This window comes from Chelon labrosus (genome assembly GCF_963514085.1).
Source record: "Chelon labrosus genome assembly, chromosome: 10".
NCBI classification, from domain to species: Eukaryota; Metazoa; Chordata; class Actinopteri; order Mugiliformes; family Mugilidae; genus Chelon; species Chelon labrosus.
Window position 1 is genome coordinate 15,428,912 of NC_140360.1, and position 16,426 is coordinate 15,445,337.

The following is a 16,426-nucleotide window of genomic DNA, read 5'->3' on the forward strand; positions in this document are numbered from 1 at the left end:
GATAATGCAATATGTTTTAACTGTAGCCCAGAATAGACAAACTAGTTATTTTCATCTGGCCATCGTAGGTTCTCCCACACTCTTGGAAAGGGAGGGCAAACCACCATCTCACTACTCGGTGCCTCTAAATTCTGTAGACAGAATCCTCAAGGCCAGTTCATGCATTCAGTGTTTCTGCCAGGGTCTGATTGATGTACATTTTGTCATCTGCCCAAGTCTGTGAATGTCCAAGATCCTTGTATAGCCTAACATTTGTAGATCATGTGTGTGAGTGTGTACACTGCAAGAATGGTGATTGTGCGTGCACCAGGGAAGCTATGTTGGCCCACTGTGCTTTGGGGATGGCAACAAACTCGATTGTTATTGCTGCAGGCTATTGAACAGTGCATGGCACACCTCCAGAATTAACAACTGACACATTTAAACAGTCCATTCTCGCACATACGAACCCAGGAACTGTGATCCTTGACATTTAAGCTTTAAGCATCAGGTCAAAACTTAATGACTGGTCAGTGACGTGTCAACTGCCTGTTGTAGTTAAAAACACAGAAACATTCATTAATTGAATCCTGAATTATATTTATTTATCATTCCATTTTACTTCAGAACAAATTATATGCCCTTAGGTAGACGTATTTAACTCTTTTCATACAATCCTTCATATTTTTTTAAACAAAACAAAGCAAAAAGAAAAAATAAGTTGTAAACATTTTCACAGTGCATCTGAAACTTCACTGACAACAATGATAATAATTTCAATAATTATGATGTAATATTTTAAAACCCATATAGATAGACAGAATCTTGCCAGACACAAACATACATATATGTACAACACATCACATTCAGCCTCGTTTGTGTCTTAGAAACTGGGGGAGAGGGGCTCCTAAACGTCTGATGTGTGTGTGTATAATACAGTGCAGATCAAACCTGCAAATCTCCTGAGGACAGAACATTTGCTTTGCAGAAGACAAAAGGAAAATAAGGATCCATACAAAGACTTTGCTGCTGTAGTAACACAACTCTAAATTCTTGTTGAATCTTTCTGATCTCATTGCACTTTATTTACAGCGGATTAGCGCGAATATATAGACAGCAGTGCGTATAGGATTGATCCCATTATTCATACCTCGTGTGGGCTTAGAGCATCCAGGACGTGAAATATAAACGACTATAAATTCTGCATATGGTATTTTTCCTGATTCAGAGTCTTATGTCCCGAATGGGATTAACAAAGTCTTTGTCATGTTTCCAGGCTGCATCGCGACAGGTAAGATTCAGAAAGATAAGATGAATGCATTAAACTAAGGTGTTGATATTGATAGGATGCCTAAACTGGTGCCAACAGGGGGTTTTTAAACGCACAAGGTTAGATGACAACTGCATCCAGCTTGAGCTATTTCATCCTCCGAAATATTACGTCCACACCTTAATTTCTCTGTAATCAAGCTTCTTTGCAGTAAACTGCTCTTCCAAGTGGCTGTAATCGTGTCAAAGACTTGCGACACTTGGATTTCTTAATAACAAATGCTCGAATCTTCCTGTTCGGCGACATATACATTCTGTAATTAACTGGGAGGTAGAAACAATCGCCTTCATAGAAGCTTGCATACACAATAACGTCACCATAGATTAAATTTCCCACTTGGATTGCTGCGTCTCCGTAGAAGCCCACAACAAAGAGGTGGAAAATGAAGGTAAATTTTTAACGGTCAGCCATAACAGCCATTACTTTATGGAAGTCTAATACTGGTGATCTCTCTGTTAGAATATTAAGCTTTAGTCTATCCTTCTCTCACACACAGCAAGAGCGAAAGGAAAATGGATTCCAGCTGTAGCAAGGGAAGCCATAGACTTGGCGGCCGTTTTGGACTGAAACCTCATAATAAGAAGCATTTACGGGAAACACCTTGAAAGCCACCAGTCAGAAGCTGAAACAACATAAAAATAAAACCCATCATCCCCATTTCAAGACACTGCTAGGGGCGTCTCTGTCCCCTGGGCTGATATTCATAATTATATATGAATTCAATTTGGCATCTTTACAAACACATATTATCTACACACATGCAATACATATATACTGTATATATATATTCTGAAAAAGTAATGTAGATGACCCAGGTGGGAATGGCTAGTGATACAGAATACACACCTAGGTACTTGCAGTATTTGTTCTTAGAGAAGAACAGAATAGAAAAAAGAGACATCAGATTCCGTATTCACAGTTATGATTCCTGGTTTGTGTGTCCATCTTTGCCCAAAACGTTGGGCCAATCGTCCAGCACGGGACTTTGAGGCCAAGTCTTTGATATGTATATTCTTCTCATGGTAACCTGCATATTGGTAGAAAAATATGAGTGTCCAAAACAGCATTTTGGCTTTGACAGTGAGTGTAAAGGAGACCGTGACCTTTGGTTAGAGAATAACAAACAGAAATTCCACTTGCTTTTCAAGGATCCTTCTTCAGCCTTTTTCATAATTTTCTTTTTCAATTTTTTTCGAAATATCATAGCCAACACAACGCCAACGTCATTCTCGACACATCAGAGTAGTAAGTACAATCGATCTGTTTTTCTGGGGAAGTAATAACCGTGATGTACTTACAACTTTTCATTTCATTCTGAAGGTTACAAAAGCAAGAAACAGTGGTGAGCTGCTACCCTGCACATCCAAGTATTTGTGTAGCTGTTGTATACACAGATGAACAGTTGAAGGTGACAGTTATTGCCTCTAACATCCTGATAGGAACAAGGGTCCGTATATGCAGTGTGTTTATGGAAATGTCTATCTGAGAATGGTGCTTCTTTTCTTTTCTTTTTTAAATAGCAGGAAGGTTTTCACATGTGTCAGCTGAAATAAACTCAGGCTACAGATAACCTGAGGCGTCCTCCACCTTGTCTCACAGTTAGCGCCAGCCAGGTTAAGCATTTCAAACTCTACATCGCAGGTTAAAGTTGTAAGAATGCTCAAAGTTGCTGGTTTTATTTGATCGGACCACAGATGGCCTGTTGTCTCGTGTCACATTAAACACTGTTGGAATAACCTGCTTTGAACAAAACTTCCCCACATGTGGGTTTGGTGAACACTGAGATTGTCTGAAGAGATCCCTCAATCAAGGGGTGAAACAACTTGAGCCGGTGTTAAGACTGAGAACAGCACTGCAGTAGAGAATGAATAAGGGCTGCACTGATCGCGGTGCGGTGCATGAAGAAATAGTCAGTTTTGTACTGAATGCACCTGTGCAGTGCTGATACAGGAAGGAGTGTGCACGTTATGCAATGAAGTAACAGAGACGATGGGAAACACGTGGTATGGTGTTTATGTCACCTAACCCTGGAATTGACTGCAATCATGACCCTGATTCTAACATATATATGAATATTAATCATATTGTAGTTACCTAATAATGGGCATTAAAGGGATATTTGTTTAGTTCTTCTAAATGGCTCTCTGTAGTAAAAACATGAATGAACAAAATCCAGGGCTTTGTCATTCAACATAGGAGACAACGGGGTTGATTGACCAAGAAAAACTCTAAATAATATATGAAAATGAAAAATAAATTTGAAAGCTTTTTCAGATATGGTAATATGATGAGACAAGATAAAGACCACTTGCATGGCTTTGATTGTTCAGTACAGTGCATTGCTGGATGCATTATGATAAAAACTGAGCCAGTTTTGCCAGATGACGCTGTGTTTGTTTTTACTGAAGCCTCCTGCATCGGTGCCTCATCGAGATGACCATGGGGACCCTTTTTTTTTCTCTCTTTCGTGCAGCGCAAATATCAGTCTCAACACATCTGAAGCCCACAGGTAATAGAGATGTAAGCCCTGAGCTAACAAGTGCCTAACCCCAGAGCTAAATGTCGTGTGAAAAGCCCAAGTGGGGTATTAGTTCAGCTGGCGATGCCAATTTATTATCAGGTCTTTCAAGAAGCAGCCATTATGGAGCATTAAGTGGAGGAGCGTAGCAAGCGGCAGAGTGAGCCACATGTGCTGACCGTGCCGTTTGTGCGTGACATGAAGCACATTATTTTATGACAATCTGAAAGTGAGAACACAAAATGGGAGCCGCTTTTATAGGCAAGTACTTAGTGGAAAAACTGCGCGGGACTGCAGTCTTGCCACTCGGTAGCACAGTAAAGAAAGGAATCATGGCATGAAAGTCACGCCAGTCAACCACAACATGCACCCCAGCACATCTAATTAATCTTGTCCATGGCAGGTCTTTTTGTACTTCCATTTGATGACCTATGCTGCCAGGGGAAGTACAAAATCGCTTGCTGGACAAACACGAGCTCAGCTATGCTCGCTGGGCATTTTTTATTGGAGTAATGTTGGCAGGTGCTGAGGCGAAGCCTTGTGTGTCTATTATTACAAACTCTTTTACTGAACAACAGGTAAAGGGAGCACTAAAGGCAAGTGGTCTATATTCATGCATAGACATAAAGTTAATGTCTCCTGTTTTGTTATAATGGCTTAAGGAACATTTTAGTGTTCTCTTTTCTTTTTGGGCATTCCACCCAAAGTAATTTACTAAGAATCTGTTACATCCTGCCCATGAAGCCCACTCTCACAGAGGCACACGAGAAAAATACACTCACATACAGTATAAATAAACCACGTTTTTTTCCCCCCACTCTCTTCTTGCGCAGACACTAACAGGCTTATCCGATTAGACGATCGCTCTGCTTTTCTTACTATTATGGGTCTTATTTTTACAGGAATGGACCTCATTGCCGTCGGTAATCATAAGACACTAGCCACGTTAATTGAAATTCAGGAATGAAGCAAAATCTATTAAAAGCAGTCGAGGGAAAGGTGACGGTCTGACCTCTTACGAAAGCCTTGGAGCAGCCACATTTAATGAACGAAAAAAATTAATATCCCCGACCTGGCTGAAGTACTGGCTGTCTTACAGCCGCCTCGTCAGCTTGTTTCTTGGCATACCAGGCTTAATTGTACGTCTGGTGAGCACATGACCAATAAAACACAGGACCAAACGTATGAAAATAAGACCCACAATTTATCCTTCAAAGTCCACACTGCCGCAGTCCGTTTTTAGGATGAGATTGCTACTTGACTGCCCACGATTAACCTCCTGGAAACCAAAGCTCCCCGTTCTCGTCTTTGTCAAGCTCTCCGTTTAACACATAAAGACTTTAAACCAAAGACAGCCACATAACTTCAGTCTTGTAATCCTAGATTAATGTGATTTCAATAAACATCACTTTCATTTCATTAACATTCGATTAATACTATAAGTGTTTTTGCCTGGGTTTTATGTCAGAAATGGAAACTGTATTATTTGTAAAAAAAAAAAAAAAAAAGAATTACATTACATACAAATATTTTGTAACAAATCTTTTACACAATTTAAAATGTGTAGCTTATTTCACCCGGTGGTCTTCGGAAACTGTAAAGCTGATTGTCCCAAACAGAAAGTCTCCACACAGAGTACACTGGGAGAGAGTGGAGCTTCATGTGCGTTAGAAATATATGAAGTCGTGCCCCCAGAGCTTCTTTCTCTACACCGTAATTGAGTCATGCTTTCTGTTCTGGACAGAGGTGATTAGACAATATAGACATTGACAAAATTGGCATTGCCTTTCTGCAGGGGGGTCAATACAATACCTCTAGGGCAAAATGTCAATTTTTACACCGGTAACGGGGGGCTCGCTAAACAAAATCTCTTCCTCAGTTCCTTGTTCTTTACCTCCCCAAGGGGTCTGGTTGTGTTAGGATGAATATTGAGGCTGACACACTGTAGTTCAATGCATCGGGGCTTTGAAACCTTAATCTACCCTCGGCAATGAGGAGACAGCACTAATTTCTTACAATATAACAACAGCAACCCTGTGGTCCTTCAGCTTGAGGCATGCATAAATAAATTACATATCGAATCCAATACATTGTCAAATACAGTACTTTGTAGTAAACACACAAAAGGTGGCTGAGGGAGCGGAAAGTTTCAGCATCAGTTCCTCCCTCTAAATCCAGCGTACATTGATTTGCATTGTGACTCCTCTTGTCCTGGTTGCTGGATGTTGGTCAGATGCTTGTTGCTGCTAATTTGACCTGATGTGATATTGACGCACACATCTGTGGACTGTTTGGCTTCCTAATCCTCCTGTATTGGCTTTTAACTTAACTGTCATGTGTTTTTTCTCTCTGTGTTTTATTCTTTTTGTTTTTTGGCAGTATCACATATTTGAGGCATAAGTAAAGTTATATAGTTTTTCTTTCAGTCAGTCTTGATCTCTTTTTTTCTTTCATTTTCCCGCTTTCCTAACGTGATTAATGTCTTTCAGTGTGCAGTCTTGCCATCTTTTTTTCCTCCATTTTTTTTTTTCTTTCTGGCTGCATTTGCTTCTCTAGAGGAAGTCGCTCTGCAGCTCGTTGGAGAGCTGACTGACAGCGACCTCACTGTGCAGAGATCCTTTCAGTATCCTGGCAGTCTGCTGGGGGCTGTAGTCTATGCAATTTTCTCTTGTACCAGTGACTGTTTCAGGGCAAGGGCAGTGTCTGCAGGTCCCGTGGTTCTCTGGTAGTCCATTGGATAACCTTGTAGAGTTGCACTCTTCTTTGTGATGAGGCTGCATGCAAGTTCCCTTCTGCGCAGAGCTGCTCTGGCACAGACATCCGCAGAGTGACCTTCTGCACAGAGCCACATCCCGGCACACGGACTTGCGGAAGTTGGGCTTGAAGACCAAATAGACAATGGGGTTGTAAAGGGTGGAGGACTTGGCAAAGATAGCTGCCAGAGCAAAAGACATAGGTGGTACAGATGCTGGGTTGCCAAACGCAGCCCACATGGACACAATAGCATACGGACTCCATGCTGTCAGGAAACCAATGCAAACGGCCACGGAAAGCTGAAAAGATATACGACAACACACAAAAAAATTGTTATGTAAACATGAATTCATACATTTAATAATGTTCAGTGTATAAGAAAGCCGATGCCTCTACCTTAACGATAAGTGTATGCGCATTGGTAATCTTGTTCTGCGGGGACATATGCTGCTGCACGGCTTGGCGGGAGCCCCGTACAGTCAGCAGGATGAACGTGTAGGACAGAAAGATGACAGTGCACGGCACCACGTAGCAGAAGAAGAAGAGGCAGACGATGTAGCTCATGGCCGCGGAACTTTGGCTGGGCGCATGCCAGTTGATGCAGCACGCCGTGCCATAAGGCTCAGCCCCGTACTCTCCCCAGCCCGACAGGGGACCCACAGCGAACACTCCAGCGTAGCACCAGATGCCAGCGACCAGCAGGCAGGCATGGCAGTACGAGAACTTGTTACCTTGGTACAGAGGAGGGAATGATTACAGTCAGATGAGGACATAGAGGAAGGATATAAGCACAGCAGCAGAACAACAATATGCTACCAAAGCATACTGAGTCTGGTTTACCTGATGCTGATAACAGGCAATGAGTGAGGAGGAGAGAAGAAGGAGGGAGTGAAGAGATATCATCCAGTGAGTGGTGAAATAATTTAACAGGACGTTTGACGAATGTGTATATGTGAGGAGGATGAGAAAGCTTTTTTTTCCTCATCAAGTTTTGCGGCCGATGCGTATTTTACCTCAGGCGTGTTTCGATCACATGGACCACAGGAAAGCACATGTGAAGTTAGTAGACTTCGTAATACCAGCGACTTAAACATAAACATTATCGTTGGAGCCGCATGTTTGCCTAGGGCTGACACATGCGAGAAAAAAAAACACTTGAGAGGCGTAGCCGTTTCCCCTGGAGGCTCAGCCATCTATGCCCCGAGAAACACAGTCACCAGTAGGCCTGACACAATTATTACACAGTCGCTTGATTGCAATTGCTTAAACTGACGGCAGTCATCACCGTCACTGTTTCCACTGTATGAGGTTTGACTGGCGCTCGTTTATTTATGTTATTTCGTTGCTTAATTAGTGGCAGCGACCATTTTATTTGTGTTCATTTTTTTTTTTTTTAATGGGGACAATGTTCAGCCAAATATCTGCAGCTGTTCAGCACAGATTAAATAAAAACGCTGCAAAACAAAAGATTGACAAAGACAAATCAGTTATTTTTATTACAGTTAATCATCAACTAAAATTTGATGACGCTGGCAATTCTAGCCAGTTTAAAAGGTGAATGTAAAATGTGATTTTTCTCTCTGTAATGTAATCATGCATCCTGTCCTTGTGCTGTTTTTCATATTCACTTAACAGTAATAATATATATATATATCAGGAAACTTGTAAACAAGCATAAGAGCCTGTGCATAATAGTACAAAGCTAGCCATTCGTTTCAGTTAAAGAAGCAATGTCTCACCATGCGACTGACTTCCTCTGAAGGTATTTGCTGGAGTTGTACAGTCATTCGTGATTATAAAAGAGAGTAAATATAAATGCTAATAACAGTGTTATTGTGTGTTACTAGGACCTTCTAAATATGTGTAACTTGCCTTCATGGCACATTACTATTTATCTATATGACTAGTGGTGCAGCACTTTGTGCTAACTGCACTCATGCCAGAGTGTGAATAAAGGGGTGCATGGGAATCACTGAAACAGTCACAGTCTACTATAATTGATTTAGGCAGCGGCTTCTTCAGTGTGCAATCAGTGAGGAGGAGAACACATGCAGCCTTATCTGTGGCACCACACAGCCTCTTCAGCAGGATGTCAACCCCTCTTACAGTTCAAGCTGAGGGGTGGGGGGAGGTGATTACGCCCGGTTGCTCTCACTGAACTGTCTGGTGCAGAGGATGGGAGTAGTTAGCCATTACAGATGGCTTTTTGTCTCAAGTAGAGAATACCTGATCAGAAACTCCATCTACAGCTCCTGAGCACTTTTTACGTGGAGAGCCGAACTCCTCAAATATGTGCTCAAACATTTTAAATAGAGATGCATCAACGCTTTTTTCTCTCCTGATTCTAATATCTGAACTGTGAATTATGTGCCATTTATGCTTCTGCATCAATTTGACGCTGTAGCTGCAGCCCAGACCTTACGCAGGCCCTAACACCGTAGCCTGATGTGCACCTCGCCAGAAATGTAACTACACGTCACGACGATGCAGACCACAAGAGCTATCGGCGAAAGTTTCAGTCACCATTGTTGAAAGTGAAGCAGGAGGAAGAAACAAAGATTAACCAGACTGGCAAAAAAGACTAGCTTTTCAGTGGCGTTTTTACAGAGCAAGCCAGACTGACGAGCACACAAGTATAAATGGCTTACACTGGCGTAGGCTGCGTGCGTAGATTAGGCCATCTAGGTCCCGCAGAGGTATAAACTGCGCTTAAGTGTCCACCCATTTGCACTCTAGATCTGATACTTGTTATCCAATTTCCTAAAATTTTAAATCTGTATAACACAACGCATAGACAAATTATCCTCATTATAAGATCAAGGACTTCTCTGGCTCAAAAATATTGAGAGTAAATGAAAATAATAGAGAAAATGGTTCAGTTTTATACACGACACTGGCAAATTATTTACCAGTCGGTTATAATCTTTTTGTGATACTATTAAGGTGGCTATTTTTTCTGAAGTTGCAGTTTAGATGTGTTGACATTGTGCTACTCAGCTGAGTAGTTAATTAGTCTTGCGTTGGTTCAGATTCCCTTCGGATGCAGTCGAAATGCTTTGAGATAACTCTGTAACACAACTGTTCCAGAATGTTTCGTCTCCCGAGATCTGTTTTTCCTTGTTGTTAGATGCGTGGTTCATATCAACAGATGGTACTTGTGAGTAACACACTCAAAATAACCCCTGCCTTTGTTGATCACGTCTTACAATCCAACGCTGTCGATAAATCATTCGGTATTGAGCAGTTATGTGCATATTATTAGTTAAAATGGATTTGTTTGTAACTGTAATCTAGATCTGATCATATGTTAAAATGATCATTTTGATTTTGTGTTGATGTGAAACTGCTTTCACGTCCGCTGTGATTGTGAGGATATTCACATCAGTGATGCCGTACCCCTGATTCGACTAGGAGGGTTGTCCGTTACAGTGTATAAACTAGTTTAGAGGCACGAGGACAGTACATTTGTGCAAGGTTCCTAGCAGGGAATTCTCATAAAAGTGTAATTATTTGTGCTCATTTGCATTTCAAACACCTTTATTTGCAAGGCTCGTTGTCCCCTTGGGTTTTACACTGTGCATTATAATCGGTGCTCCTCAGGAAAACAGACAAGAGGAACTCTTTAGAAACGCAGCCTTCCATTATAGCGTGCCTATTTAGGTGCAATCGTTAAACCTTCTGGAGTGCGGAAATCATTTCTCATTCTGCTCTGGCCTTGTGAAGTGGGATTTAGACAAAGAATTAGTTGAAATGTGACATGCAAGTGGTGTTTGCCTCTCGTCTGCTCCGTGCAGTCCAGCTGTGCCTGAAAGCTCACCCATGCTGCTACGTTTCCTGTGTCATAGTACACGTGCTGCTGTCTCTAGTTGTGCTAATTTCTTCCTTGAACAAATGTACCTTCCTTTTATACTAATTATACTCCCGCAGGGCTTGTTCATCTTGTGCATCAAGCGCTGTCAATCTCCGGCGTGTATCGGCACACGGACTGTATGTGTGTGAATCATATAAATGGGAGCATCGCTGGATTGTAAGGCGAGGTGTAAATGTACACCCATCCACAGAGTGACTACAGCAGCTTCTGAATGAACTGAAACTAAATACCAATTTGGATGTATTGCAGTCTGTTTCTAAATTAATCATGATTTATGAGTTATAGCCAAGCAGTGCTGTGACAAATTATCACATTTTCACAGAACGACTGAAAAAGAAAAGAAAAACCCAACGGGATCGCTTAATGAGCAAATTAGAAAGGAATGATGAGTCTTGAACAAATCTGAAATTGAATTAACCTCAAACTGATATATATATAAATCTATAGCTAATGGAAGAATCTTTGGGAGTGTCAAGAGAGTATTTAAAAATAGATATGAACCCTAACTCAACTGTCTGCGCAGCGAGGATAGTTGGATTAGACACAGCCAATCATGTACACTAAATAAATCCTCCATGGCTGCCGTGGGAAAAAAAAAAGTTTAATTATGATCTTTAACAATGTGCTGCCTTAACAGTTTAGAGCCATTCTAGCAATGAAGGACTAGTTAATGTTAAGTGAAACTGCATGATCGCTGAGGGGCCACAGTGCGGCCATGAGCCTGTTTAACCACTAAGCAGAAAAATATTACAGAACGCAAACTAAATCTTTTCCACATATGTTTGACGCGTTGAGTTCTTCTCTTCAAGTATTTTATTGAAAGCATATTTTATGGCAGATGCAGCTGTGCTTCTTTTGGTTGCGTAAATGTCTCGAATCATAGGATGGATATGTCATGGCTCGTTTCCCTGTCCTATGGTTACTATGGTTTCAAGAGGGACGAGTGCCACTTCATCTGGAAATGTGTTTCTCTCAGAGAGAGAATGGAGAACTCTTATATGAATGTCCTTGAATAACATTAGAAGTCATTAGTGTGACAGCATTGGAATATTTGCTGGATGTGACTGATAATCCCCACAAAGTCTAAGAAACATTCACATCGAAGCTGCCTGTCCCTTTCAGTTGAGTTTTTCGTTTTCCGTCTGTGTTTGAGTTTACAGGACGACTCCTCTTTACACTCGTGCATTTTTTTTTTTAATCAGCCCATTTGCATTTTGGCCACATTTGATTGCCCTCATTAGAGATTTGTCAGTTGTTTTGTATTGCTTTGACAATATCACGGTGTTTGCTGCCAAGCCTCCTTCTGTTGCTTTAATTACAAAAACCAAGCTTTGTATTTTAATGTTTTTTCAGCCCCCTTAATGGGAATTTTATCAAAGTCACTTAACTTGCAGATGTTTTCTTTTAAACGTGGGCAAAATTGTAAAAGACACGACAACCCCTCACAGGTTCGGGTTCAAACATCGGACCGCAATACCGACTGCTCAGGAGCCTACAGGAGACTTCGATAACATATCACACAACTGTATCTTTCATTTTAAGAACTGATGTTCATTCTTCAAATTAGAATTCCTCATTGACGAACTAATTCGAAGCTTTCAAGAGCTTTCCACCACACCACATGCTCTTCATCAGTTTAAACTGAGTTTTCTCAGTTGTCATGGAGAGCATACAGAAGCCCAAGATTTTGTTCTTGCAGCCGTACTCGTTAAACCTCTTGCCTGTTTTGGCTTTTGACGCAGTCGGGCTTCTCATGGCAACAGATCTCCGTGAAAACCGAGCAATTAATCTCTGATGAAGCTGATGAAGCTGAAAGCCCTGAAAGAAGCTACCAGGCCTAATTGGGCGCTGAGTTGACTTTGGTTTGAGTTTAGTTTACTTATCATCTACACTTTGTGCATTTTGCGTACATCGGATGGCTGAGGAAAATCAAAGAGCTGGAGAAAAAATGCGTAAATGGATCCAAGAAACACTTGAGACAGCCTGAGTTAGTATTGGGATGTTAAAAAGGTGTAGATGCATGCATAATGTTTGCACTTCTAGTCTTTGTAACTGCATCAGCTTGTAGAAATAGCTTCCACAGGGAGCGTTCATTGTAAGTGACTCTCACCATTTTAAGGCTCTTTGTGCTACACAGAGCTGCTGTCTCCGTTATCTGATTCCTGCCCTCTTCAGTTACTGATTGTAGTGGGTGGGAGAGCATTGATCTTTATAAATGAGGTTAGAGTTAAAACAGTAAACCTAATAAATATGATTGATCCATGTGTTTGTGTGAGATGATGGGTGGCTGGTAGCAGGCTGAGCTGCCGTCTTTAAATCTTGATATTGCTTCAGTGAATACGTTATTCCTCTTTTGACGCTTTTTAACAACAGGTGTGTTGACATGTCCTTCTGAACTGGAGTGGCTCAGTCCTGTAGCCTCTAGACAACCAAGATGGACTCCAATCAGATTTGTGATCCGGCTAACAAAACAGCATCCACGTGTGTGACTAACTCTAAATGAAAGCGCATTAAATCCAGTCTGACACTTGAAAATGGGGTCAGCCATCCTTGACATTTACAGTACCTTTTCATTTTTCTTTGATAACTGCGAACAATTTCCCTGAAGCACAGCTGGATAATAATGGAAATGGAAGTCGCTGTGCCATTAAGCACTTTTTTCTGTGGTTACCTTCAGCTGGCTTTACGATTGAATGTCAACTGTTTGAATGTCTATCAGCGTTGTTTGAGAAAAGATGTTAGGGAAAGTGTTTAATTTCATTTTTCGTTTCCCAGTGGAGAAATACTTCTTGGTAAATTCACACAGATCTCTCAGATGAAAGGAAGACATGAGAGAAATGACGTCTAATCATTTACAACCCAGAGTGTAGTGAAATGTCACATATGGGTGACTCAAATCTCTTAAACTCTGTTGACTTAAACAACCTCCTGTAAGTCTCCATATATGATGTATGTACATATTTAATAAATGGTTTAACGAATGAGATAAAAGACAATAAACAATAAAAGATAAAAGACAATATAGTAAAACACGGTTTTAAATCTATTAAAGTGGCCCAGATGCCTTTGAAAAAGTGCTGGAGTTACAGCATTGTTCTAAACTTGCAAAAGATTCACTCTGCTCTTCTTTAAAATTAACAACACAATTTGAATTTCATTAGTCAGCTCCAAAACCATGTGTATAGCCAAAACATGCAGCCAAGGAATAATGCAATTTCAATAATTGGATGGTTCGTGTTTTTTTTTCAAGTTTAATATCTTATGGGGCCCTTGTAAACATCTCCTTATTTACATATGCTGCTGTTGAAGAGGTTAACCCATGGCCTTGAACATTAACATTACTGCAGCATGGCCTCTTTTACTTTGTAATGAGCCCCTGAGTCGCTGGCCTCACTACTTTATTGTGTGAGTGTTTTCAGATTCAAGGTTTTTTCGCTTGCGGGGGAGAGCAAGAATCCAGATCATCAACAATGTGGGGACCAGAATAGGGAGAGCCAGCCTTTTAGAAAAAATGGGAAGTTCCATAATAAATGTTAATGACAAAGACATATATTTTTTAAATGTACATTTTGAGGTAGAATATACAATACAACTTTAATGTATCTCGTAGATGGGTGAAACTGTGATTTTCATGGACGCAAAGAATGAAATAAAATCACAATAATAATGCATCTCAATGGGATGTTAAGATGCATATGTAGTCATCCAAGCTGTAACTGCCTCAGTGAATTAGCTTTAAAGTGGGGATGGTAATTTTATACGGAATAATGAAGTAAAGCATAAAAACTGGTTACCGTAGTTTGGGCAGCAGACCTTCAGCCAGCAGACACAGGAGAGCACCGTGAGGTTGGTCAGACTGCACAGGCCGAACAGAACACCGCAGAAGGCATAGACCATACAGGTTGTCCTATTAAACAACCACCTGAGTGGAGTGGAGAGAGACATAATGGGAAAAACATTTGTTACTGACTGGCACCCTGATACTATTAATAATAATCATTTATACTGTATTGATCCCACATGGGGAAGTTATTTTTCTGCGTGACCCATCCATTCATTCACGCTGTAGTGTGTACACTCGAAACAGGCTGGATGCAAACCCATTACCCTTCAGTTCCAAAGCTGCTTATCTAACCTCTACCTCACAGCTCCCCATTAAGTAACTGTTATTCTACAGAATCCTTCTGTTGCATTCCTGTAAACAAGACAAGCAATGTTGTACATTTTGCTGACCTTCCCCTGGGCCATGTTCCGCTGTATTAAGCAGCGGTGCAATCTGACCCAGTGCTGCACGTATGACAGCTATCAGACACACAATCTCAGAGATCAGAGAAGTAGTCAGGGAAGGTCAAAGGGATGAAGCAGGAGACTCGAGAGACAAAAATGGCAACATTATATTGACCCTTTTAATGCATCTTTTTCATAGCATGTTTTATAGGTGATGGAGGCAGGAAGCTTCTTTAGAAGAGGGAATTTCTGGACAATATACCAGTAAAAGTTATACATTAAAAATATATGAATACGTTTAAAATCAGGTAAAGTAAATGCTATTTGCTCCATTTGTATAAATCTAGCAAAAGGTACTTTTGCATACAATAATAATGGTAGAATAGCGCAAAATTGTGCTATTGCATAAACACTACATTAACATTTTAGGGCGAGCTCTTCATGCAGAGGAAGTGTGTGTATTTTTTTAAGCACTGGGTAGCATCTGTATTTATCCTCTCAGGGTGCAGATGGGCTCAACAATCTTCACCTACAAGGTGGGGCACATTTTAAGAAGCCTCAGAGGTAAAAACACAAGGGGGAATTTAAAAAACCAAGAAATCACTCACTGCTGTTTTGAAGACCTGCCTCTGAGCGCGCAGTCACAACTAAAGGCGTGTCAAATTGAAGTATCAAAATTTCTGTTTACCTTCTTTCATCTGGCAGCTCAACAGTCAGAGGACAGTGTTTGGAAAGATTTCAGCGAGTAAATGTTACTGTAATGTGTGCAAAAATAAGTTCTTGAAAAGGGGAATAAGACTCTAAAGCGTGATGGCATATTTAGACACAACCTCTGCAAATCTCCATAACTGATGCATAAGTGTCTCCAAAGATCCACCCCAATTTGTTGTTTGTAATGCAATAGAGAAATGCTTAACCCTTTTGAAATCAGTGTGCCTTGAATGTGAACTCCTCCTCAGGTCTTTAAAGCCCCACCATCTTCAGAACTACAGGGACATATAGTCTTTAGTGGCAGCTCCAGCCCGACCTTTCTAACCACTTCCCCAACCGTCATCTTTTGTTGGTCTCTTTCCCTCCTCGCCCCTTGAGTGTGACGTTAAAGGGAGATTGCGTCAAAGATGGAAAAAGAACGACGGACACTCACATATGAGCGTAGGCTGAAGGAATTGCTAGTGGGAACAGACTTATGGTCATGCTCAGGTCACTGATTGCCAGGTTGACCACAAAGAACTCCGCTGGCTTCAGGGAGGACTTCTTTCTATAGGCCACGAAGAGCAGAATCCCGTTCCCCAGCACTGACAAAACACCTGGGAGACAGAGTAGCAGAACATACAGGAACTGTTGCACTTGAATCCACATTTATATGGTTAAAAAAACCAAAAACAATAACAAACGTACCAAAAATTGTGTAGAGAGTTCCCATGAGGAAGTCATTGTCTTTCGATATTCTGGACACGAGCAGAAATGTTTCAGAGGCATTTCCCATCTAAGAGAAAAACAGAGACAGACAGACAGGAGTATTCCAGTGGTTCAGATTCATGCTAATGCATAAATTATTTCATGAGATTTAACTCTCATAACTACTTAAATCCATAAAAGAAACATCCAAATTGCGATTGTTACTACAAGCAGTGACGACGAACATCAAATGGAGGACACTTATGTCCCCGCCTATTTCTTTTTCAATCTGTTGGAAGCTACACAAAGTGTCACTAAAGAGCAGGGAAGAGAAGAGGGTATAGAAATG

The 16,426-nt window shown here is 40.9% G+C and overlaps 1 protein-coding gene across 1 annotated transcript; it reads right to left on the minus strand.

Moving 5' to 3' along the window:
- Positions 1-6,071: 6,071 nt before the first annotated feature.
- Positions 6,072-16,165, minus strand: opn7b (opsin 7, group member b; the record flags this gene model as incomplete). The annotated part of the gene is made up of 5 exons (XM_084553980.1): positions 6,072-6,880; positions 6,978-7,312; positions 14,247-14,374; positions 15,824-15,986; positions 16,078-16,165. The coding sequence occupies 5 exons, from the start codon at positions 16,163-16,165 to the stop codon at positions 6,380-6,382; spliced, it is 1,215 nt and encodes a 404-aa protein (XP_084410106.1). The 3' UTR covers positions 6,072-6,379.
- Between the last annotated feature and the right edge of the window lie 261 nt (positions 16,166-16,426).